Source organism: Anopheles merus, unplaced genomic scaffold (genome assembly GCF_017562075.2).
Source record: "Anopheles merus strain MAF unplaced genomic scaffold, AmerM5.1 LNR4000614, whole genome shotgun sequence".
Classification (NCBI taxonomy): domain Eukaryota; kingdom Metazoa; phylum Arthropoda; class Insecta; order Diptera; family Culicidae; genus Anopheles; species Anopheles merus.
Genome location: NW_024428194.1, coordinates 6,626 through 16,335, shown reverse-complemented (window position 1 = coordinate 16,335; position 9,710 = coordinate 6,626). Strand labels below are relative to the sequence as shown.

At 48.2% G+C, this 9,710-nt stretch overlaps 1 protein-coding gene across 1 annotated transcript; it reads left to right on the top strand.

Moving 5' to 3' along the window:
* The first annotated feature begins 683 nt into the window (after positions 1-683).
* LOC121602777 (glutenin, high molecular weight subunit DY10-like) lies at positions 684-3,717 on the top strand. The gene is made up of 4 exons (XM_041931542.1): positions 684-846; positions 2,167-2,618; positions 2,700-3,602; positions 3,649-3,717. The coding sequence occupies exons 1-4, from the start codon at positions 684-686 to the stop codon at positions 3,715-3,717; spliced, it is 1,587 nt and encodes a 528-aa protein (XP_041787476.1).
* Positions 3,718-9,710: the final 5,993 nt, after the last annotated feature.

Genomic DNA, 9,710 nt, shown 5'->3' with positions numbered 1-9,710 from the left:
CATCACTAGAAGAGAATAGTCCACATTTACTGCGTTACAACAGGTTATGGGCCCAGACGAATTATTTTAGAAGCAAGTAACATTTGAAATGGATGGCGGAAAGTTTTGTATCGAGAAGCTGCGTAGCGGTGGATATGAAACATGGCGATTCAAAGTCGAAATGTTGCTAGTCCGGGAAAACCTGTGGAAGTTCGTGTCAACGGCCGCCCCTGAACCATTGACCGAATCCTGGAAGGAAGGTGACGCTAAAGCCCGGGCTACGATCGCTCTTCTTGTGGATGACTGCCAGCACCCTTTTTTGTGTTCGGATGACCGATGAAGCGTTGATAATAATGACGCGAACACAAACTACAATTTACAACTTATATTATAAGTAAAATGATAACATCCATGCCGCGCTGACACACAACCGTTCGCCACCAAAGCCAGATCGGAAGAGGGAGAGAGCAATTCCTTAATTCTAATTCTCCTAATTCTAATTCTCCTAATTCTCCAGATTTCGCCTTGCCTATCTAGTTTCGCCTCTCTCGTTGCGTCGGCCGCCTGACTGGTATCGGCGGCTGTCTCCAGCCGCGATCCAGGGGTGAGCAACAATACGATCACAACACCCTTTGATCCGTGACTGCAAGACGGAAAAAGGTACGAGGGATGTACTCCAGAAACATCATAAAAAAAAAACGACGATGTCTACTAAGGTATCGCTCCTGAAGAAACTCTGCAAGGCGGAGTACGACGAAAGCGGTGACATGGAGGCGCATTTGTTTCGAATGGATGAACATTTCTCAAGTCTGATGAGCGCGGGCCAGGAACTGGATTCGAGCTTGAAAGTGGCCATGGTTCTGAAAAGTATGCCATAATCCTACGATCATCTCACAACGACGTTGGAAACTCGTTCGGACGACGACCTGACCATGGAATTGGTGAAAAGTAAGCTGTTAGATGAAGCGCAGGATGGAGAAATCCCATCAAAGCGAATCCATCTTACGCGTTGGTCCTGAGAAGAAGATTACGTGTCATCGATGTCGAAAACCCGGGCATATGAAACGTGATTGTCCGATGGGATCGAATAATACGTCTACATCTAGTACGATGCGTGATTATTGTTGGAAATTGTTCTTCTTCCGGAGGACAAAGAGAGTCTTTCAAGCCCAAGCCTAAGGGTAAAGTAGCAATATTTTCTGAATTTTCTTTTACAGTAGGCGTGGTATCCAAAAACGAGAGCAACCGAAATCTTGGATAATTGACTCTGGAGCCACCTCACATATGTGTTGCGATCGAGCATTCTTCGATGAGCTCAAACAAAGCACAGGTGTGAGCATCACTCTAGCCGATGGCAGTGAGACGGTTGTCAAGGGTGTTGGTTCCGGTCATTTGTACTACTCTGACGAAAATGGAGATCGACGGAAGATTACTCTGAACGACGTGTATTATGTCCCGGAATTAGAGTCGAATTTGATTTCTGTTGGTGTTGGCACCACTGCCATCGTTCCAAAAATGTTTGACGGGCTCGGGAGTGATGGCACCACTGCTCTCATATAGGATGGCAGGGACTGGGGCATGATGGCATCACTGCCGAGGCATTGAGAAGAAGAAACGTGCGCGGCGGCTGAAAGCGATGATTACCATCAGGTAACCCGAAAGAAGAGGGGAAAGCGCCAAAAAACTAACGCGTCATCGGGGAGTTGAATCGAAAAAGGGGGATAGGAAGCACGCCTTTTTAGAGCTCTTCGTTTTGGTGCGATATACTTGGTCTTGGACAATAAAATAAGTTAATTACCAATAAAGCAGCTGCAAAAACGTGCTTGTGTGAAAACCTTTTTTTCCCGTGATTCTACTCGAACAATTCTCAAAAAAGGCGTGAAAATTTCGTTTTTCACCAAACAGTGTTGAGTGCGAGAATTTCATTTCTCGATAAAAGCGTGAAAATTTAGTTTCACGAAAGCGGTGCGAACTTCATTTTTCATCGATGGATACTAGCGGAAAAAGCGTTCGTGCTCCGAGCTCGCGTAGTTCTCGGTCGCAGTCATGGGAAATTGCAAGAGTGCAGAATAACCAGGAGCTCGAGCGACGCCTTCTAGATTTAGAGGAGAGACGGCTGAGGATGAAAATTCGGCATACCGAAGAATTGCTTGGAGGAATCTCTTGACAGTGATTCATCCTTGTCAGACAATGGAGAACGAACCTCGCAATGGGCCGAACAACGGTTGAACGCAGCACCTGATGAAAGCAAAGAGGAGCGAATGCCGCAGCGAAGCCGGTCAGCCGATATGGTGCAACGAGTGTCTACCAACAACCCGGCCACAGCGTCAGGACAGCAGAGTGAGTATCTAGCTCAGCCACAACGCGATGCGCAGGTCCGCGCCATGGAACAGCAGCAACGCCTCGAGCAGGTTCCCGTCTCGGAGCGGCAGCTGTGCGAGCAGTTCATCGGCATGGATATGCAGCAGCGGGCTGTGTTGCAGCAGCAGCGATGTGGTGCGTTCCCCGTCCAGGCGCAAGGCTCCGCGCAGGTGCCCGATATGCAGCAGCAGCGGAGCGGTGTGTACCCCGTCCAGGTGCAAGGCCCCGGGCAGGTTTCCGATTCGCAGCAGCAGCGGTGTGGCGTGTACCCCGTCCAGGTGCAAGGCCCCGTGCAGGTTCCCGATTACTAGCAGCAGCGGTGTGATGTGTGCCCCGTCCAGGTGCAAGGCCCCGTGCAGGTTCCCGATACGCAGCACCAGCGGAGTGATGTGTACCCCGTCCAGGTGCAAGGCCCCTTGCAGGTTCCCGGTCCGCAGCAGCAGCGATGTGGCGTGTACCCCGTCCAGGTGCAAGGCCCCGGGCAGATTCCCGATTCGCAGCAGCAGCGGTGTGGCGTGTACCCCGTCGAGGTGCAAGGCCCCGTGCAGGTTCCCGATACGCAGCAGCAGCGGAGTGGTGTGTACCCCGTCGAGGTGCAAGGCCCCGGGCAGGTTCCCGATTACCAGCAGCAGCGGTGTGATGTGTACCCCATCCAGGTGCAAGGCCCCGGGCAGATTCCCGATCCGCAGCAGCAGCGGAGTGGTGTGTACCCCGTCGAGGTGCAAGGCTCCGCGCAGGTGCCCGATATGCAGCAGCAGCGGAGCGGTGTGTACCCCGTCCAGGTGCAAGGCCCCGGGCAGATTCCCGATCCGCAGCAGCAGCGGTGTGGCGTGTACCCCGTCCAGGTGCATGGCCCCGTGCAGGTTCCCGATACGCAGCAGCAGCGGAGTGGTGTGTACCCCGTCCAGGTGCAAGGCCCCGTGCAGGTTTCCGATTATCAGCAGAAGCGACGTGGTGTGTACCCCGCCCAGGTACACACCCAGGAGAATGTTCCTTTGTTGGAGGAGCATAAATGTAGCCCGTACCCCGTCCAGGTACGATGCAACGCGCAGTCGTGCGACACGTATAGGAAGGAGTCCAGTGCGTACCACGCCCAGGTACAATTTCGTGCACAAGTCCCCGGTCTGGAGCAGCAAATGTATGGTGCCTACTCCAGCCAGGTACAACAGCAACCACATTTTAGAGTTGCGGATCCGGCATACCCCGTCATGCGTCCCGAACAGATGCAACCATCTTACTTGGAAGGTATTGCCCCGCAACAGGTGAGTACCGTTTGTTCTATTGTCCCTAACGCTGCACAAAATGCAGCAAGGCATGTTTGGCCGAAGAAGCTTCCAACATTTTCAGGCGATCCAGAAGAATGGCCCGTATTTATAAGAGCATACGAAGATTCCACCATAGCCTGCGGATTTACGGCAGTTGAGAATGCTATAAGACTAGAGGAGTGTTTAAGAGGTCCAGCGCGTGAGTTAATTCGCCCGAAGCTACGATTTCCTAACGCAACGGCAGCAGCAATTGAAACAATGCGCGAATTGTACGGCAAACCGCAACTGTTATTGAAGAGCCTTTTGACTAAGGTGCGTAGAGCAGAAGTACCAAGAGCAGATCGGCTTGATTCATTAATACGATTTGGCTTAGTTGTGCAGGAACTATGTGACCATATCGTAGCCGCTAATATGATATCGCACTTAAACAATCCGACATTGCTTGATGAACTCGTTGAAAAGTTGCCAGCTGCTTACAAAATGGAGTGGTCAGATTTCAGTGAAAAGTTTGAGGAGCCAACTTTAAAGGAGTTTGGAATGTATATGAAAAAAGTAGTAACAAAAGCAAGCAGAGTAGCTACTTTATCGACCTCAAAAGAGCATGGTCAAGTCGAAGCAAAAGTTGGTCGAAATGTGAAGGGACATGTAAACGTTCATGATTCGTCGAAGGGTTCTACTACTACTAAACTAGAACCTAGAAAATGTTTTGTTTGTTCTAGTACTGAACACGTAGTACGTGGATGCCGCGAATTCATTGAATCGTCTCCCATACAACGCCTTCAAACCGTCGAACGTTTGAAACTTTGTCGTAAATGTTTAAACAATCACTCGATAGAACAATATAAGACGCGGTACCGATGTTATATTAATGGTTGCCACAAAGATGATCACCACACTTTACTTCAGCAAGTTGATGTGCCACAAGCCATAATACAGTTTCACGAAAAGAACAAACCCGCTAAGTCGACACTGTTTAAAGTTATACCCGTAACCTTGTACAACGGCGATAAGCAGCTAGAAACATTGGCATTCATTGATGAAGGTTCGTCACTGACGTTAGTCGAGTCCTCTGTAGCACGAAAGCTTGGAGCTGAAGGAATTACAGAACCACTCCAATTAGCATGGACTTCAGATGTGACCCAAACCGAACCGACATCTCAGCGTATAAATCTGAAAATATCTGCTCAAGGCGTTGACACTAATTTTCCGCTTGTAGGAGCGCGAACAGTACAAAGTTTAAAGCTACCCGTACAGGGTCTAGATCATTGCTCGATAAGCAAGTATGAACATCTTCGAGGTATTCCAGTACTGAATTATGGCCCTGCTGAACCTAAAGTGCTCATTGGTCTACAGAACATCAACCTAATAGCCCCTATTGAGAGTCGAATAGGCGAGCCGAGGGAACCCATAGCGGTGCGAAGCGTACTAGGATGGTCAGTGTATGGTCCATGTGACAACCATCTTAGAACAGGACAATTCCTAGCACACCATGATAGCGTGGCTGATCGAGACCAAAAGCTTAACGAATTAATAAGAAAGTATTTTGTTCTAGAAGAGTCAGGGGCTCAGTCCGCTTTCATAGCCGAGCCTACGGAACTAGTAAGGGCAAAAGAAATATTGCAACAAACCACTACTCGCGAAGGAAAGAGGTTTGTTACAGGTCTGTTATGGAAGTCGGATATCATAGACTTGCCCGACAGTTTGCCGATGGCTAAGAAAAAATTGATTAATCTGGAATCAAAGCTTAACAAAGACCCTAACTTACGGAGCATTGTACATGCCCAAGTACGAGAATATCTTGAACGAGGCTACGCGCACAAAGCTACCCCAGAAGAACTTGAGGCAAACGCCTTTACCAGAATATGGTATTTGCCCATCAACGTGGTTGCACACCCGCGTAAGCCTGAGAAAAAGAGGTTGGTTTGGGATGCGGCTGCTCGCGTAGATGGAATTTCACTCAACTCTCAATTGCTTAAGGTACCAGATTTATTGACCCTCTTGCCCGGAGTGCTTTGCAAATTCCGTCAGGGATGCATCGCATTCGGTGGAGACATTGAAAAAATGTTCCATCAAATAAGAATAAGAGAAAATGACAAACATGCACAGAGATTCTTGTTCCGTTTTGATGCCAATTCTGAACCTGACGTTTATATCATGGACGTTGCCACCTTTGGGGCGGCTTGCTCGCCATGTTCCGCGCAATTTATTATGCAACGCAATGCGGAAGAGCATCGAAGCGCATGGCCTGCAGCAGCTGCTGCCATAATGAAGAGTACATATATGGACGACTATTTAGACAGCTCTGATACAGTAGCAGAAGCATCAAGTCTAGCACTACAAGTACGCCATATTCATGCTAATGCAGGGTTCAACATGCGGAATTGGATGAGTAATCATCAAGAAGTACTGGAAGCACTCGGTGAGAGTCACGACCGCCGCGAAATGAATATTGAGTGTGACACCGAGCCAGAACACCGTGTCCTGGGTGTAAAATGGAAACCGAATGAAGATGTGTTTCTATATTCCACTGAATGGAGAGAGGATTTAAAGCCATATGTGGAAAAAGGCCAAATACCAACTAAACGAATCGCTTTAAGCATTATTATGAGTTTATTTGACCCATTGGGCTTGCTAGCTCCATATCTGGTGCACGGAAGAATCCTGGTGCAAGATTTGTGGAGAGCTGGTATGAACTGGGACGACCAAATGGGCGATGCCGAATTTACCAAGTGGAAGCGTTGGATTGAACTAATTAGTAAAATTGGTAAACTCAAAATTCCGCGCCACTACTTTGCTGGAGCTTCAATACCAATTGAGTAAAAACTACAGTTACACATATTCTGCGATGCGAGTGAGTCAGGATATGGTTGTGTGGCTTACTTTCGAGCGGAATTGGAAGACGGAATACATTGCACGTTAATAATGGCCAAAAGTAAAGTGGCCCCTTTGAAATGCCAATCCATTCCACGTTTGGAACTGCAGGCAGTGCTGCTAGGAGCACGAATGATGAACTCCATTTGCGAAAACCATACGATCACATTTTCTAGAAAGTTCATACATACCGATTCAGAGGTAGTCTTATCCTGGATCCGATCACAACATCGTAATTATAAACAATACGTTGCTTGCCGGGTCGGAGAGATACTGACGCTCACCGAACCAAAAGAATGGTGTCACGTACCAACAAAAGAAAATGTCGCTGATTGTTTAACAAAATGGAATAAGGACACTGAACCTGATAACAACGGCAGATGGTTCAAAGGTAGTGATTTTCTCTACCTTCCTGAAGATCAATGGCCAAAACAAAAAAATATTTATGAAACGAAGGAGGAGCTTAGAGTATACCTTTTGTTGCATCACATCGAGGTTCCTAGAAATGTTGTAGATGTTTCCCGGTTTTCCAAATGGAGAGTGTTGCTGCGAACGGTTGCCATAGTATCTCGTTTCATTAACAATTGCCGTCGACGATTGAAACAACTTGCAATAGAAACAATCAGAGCAGGCCGGAATGTAACAAACAAAATAATTCGAAATGTAACATCAGAATTCGTGCCTTTACGACAAGCTGAGTATGAAGTTGCAGAAAGGAACATTATACGATGGACTCAGAGCGAATGTTTTCCTGATGAAATTCGAACTTTACTTCACAATCGTGATGAACCAGCTTCCGAAAACTGGCAGTACATAGAGAGATGTAGCCCTCTTTACAAGTTAACTCCATTTGCCGACAAACATGGAGTGATTCGTGTCGAAGGGAGAACAGCAAACGCCTCATTTGCTACATTTGATACAGGTTTCCTATCATACTGCCGAAAAGTCATGACCTTACCAGACTTATCCTGCAAGAATACCATTGCAAATACGGACATTCAAACAGCGAGACGGTAGTCAATGAGGTCCGACAGCGATTTTACGTCCCGAATCTTAGAACGATGGTGTGTAAAGCTGCTAGAGATTGTCAACGATGTAAAATCGCAAAATGTCAACCACAGGCCCCAAGAATGGCACCTTTACCAGAACAACGATTGACTCCGCATGTTCGACCCTTCAGTCGAGTTGGAATAGACTACCTGGGACCAATTGAGGTTAGCGTAGGGCGAACAAAAGTAAAGCGATATGTGGCAGTGTTCACATCCCGCTGCGCAAATTCGAGCAGTTTTCAGCGCAGAAAATGTACCAAAATCTGCGCTGGCCAGCGCAGATTTTGGCTGGTCTCCCGCGCTGGACTTCAGCGATTCCTGCGCAGGCCTGCGCCGGGTTAGCGCCATCTGTCGGCGAAATGGACGAACTATTTTTGGCGGCGGAGCAAAAAAAACGGTCAAAAAATTTAAAAATATTGGCGCCCATTTTTTCGTCCGCTTCTTCTCCCTCCCTCACCCTGCCATGCCTTACATGCGCTTCTGCCCGTGCCTTCCGCCGCCAGCTGATTGGTTGTTGTGGTGTATGCGTTCATTTCATATGTGCATTGCAGTTGTGTATTGTTGTTATTGGTGGGTGTTAGCATTTATTAATTTGTGTATGACCTTGAGGCGCTGTGGGAGAAGCTGGATTGGGATTCAAAGTGTTATCGGTGTATTGATGGTTTATTTTATTTCGTGCCACTGCTGATGAGACCATTCGATGCCCGTGCCAATCGAGGGTGACGAAGCCTATTTAAACAAGCGTAGGAGAACGTCTAACACCAATCTAATATTTTTTAATTTGAACATGTTTGATGCTTCAGCGACCGTCTAAGCATCATGTAGCACGATGTATAGTGGCAATAAATTTTCTTTTCTAATGTGCCGAAATTTGTCTCGAGTTTTCGGGTCTCGACACACACACGCACACAGCGCGGGGAAAGTGACCGTTCTTTCTATCATGTCGCGATCCCCACCCCGTCCGGCACTAGGGATGAGGATGCGCTATATGATAGCTGATGTTAGCGGAAGGGGAGGGGGGTTTGTTGGGGAGTACGTGCTTGCGTGCGCGCTTTCGTAGGTGCGTTCTCGCGTGCGCGCGTTCGTAGGTGCCTTATCGCGTGCGCGTGTGTGTGTGTGTGTGCGTGTGTGTGTGTGTGTGTGTGTGTGTGTGTGTGTGTGTGTGTGTGTGTGTGTGTGTGTGTGTGTGTGTGTGTGTGTGTGTGTGTGTGTGTGTGTTTGCGCGTGCGTGTTTGTGTGTGACTTTGCGCGCGCGTGTTTGTGTGTGTGCGTGCGTTTGGAAACCCCAAAACTATTTGATTCTGATGCGTACATTTTCATCCGCTGCGGATACAAAGTCCATGCATTTTCGATCTCGCTACCTGAGAGACAACACAACCATTGGCATTGGCATCTTTGCGATCGGCTCTGCTGTTGGGGGTATTAAAAAGACACACGATCTAAGCAAACGTGCGTGTGATATATTGCACATTTATTTCTAATTCAGCTCGCGGACCCAAGTGGAAACTACATTTTGAATTGAATTCATACAAAAGAGGATTCTGGATTTGTTTATTATGGTGCGCGTATGGTGCTGCACATGTCCGTCCAGAATCTGGTGGCTTGTTGGCTTAGAGTCGGTATCATGACGCCGATTGACCGGCATTGCCTTGGAATGGGTTCGGATCGGTAGGTTCATGTTTTGGTCAAGTGCATTCCGTGCATTTGTCGCGCCACAGCGGTAGACCCGGCAGCACCAAAGTCAAAACAAAGACCTTCCCCGAGAGTGGACTGCTATGCTAAGTTCTTCTTCTTATTATTATTATAATTATTATTATTATTGGCGTAATGGCCTACGCGATCATGCCGGCCTTTTCAGGACTTGAGTGCCGCGTAGCCGGATAGTCACCCCTTGCTACGGCGGACGGTTCATACGCGGTTAGAACCCACGACGGGCATGCAGATGTGCGGAATGATGGCGGTGTCGCGGGACCGCTCCTATCCAGCGTGCAACTTGCATACTGCCACACTGTCTCCTGCTCGATGCATACGCTGCAGGCAGGGGGAAGGATGCACCTCCACGATAAAAAAACACGGCCATGAACCAGCGGCAGACCTAACGATAGGCGGACTAGGCGGTCGCCGAAGATCTCTAGTCTGTAGTATGCCGTATGTCTACAAGTGGACAGATTATTAGCGACAAGGG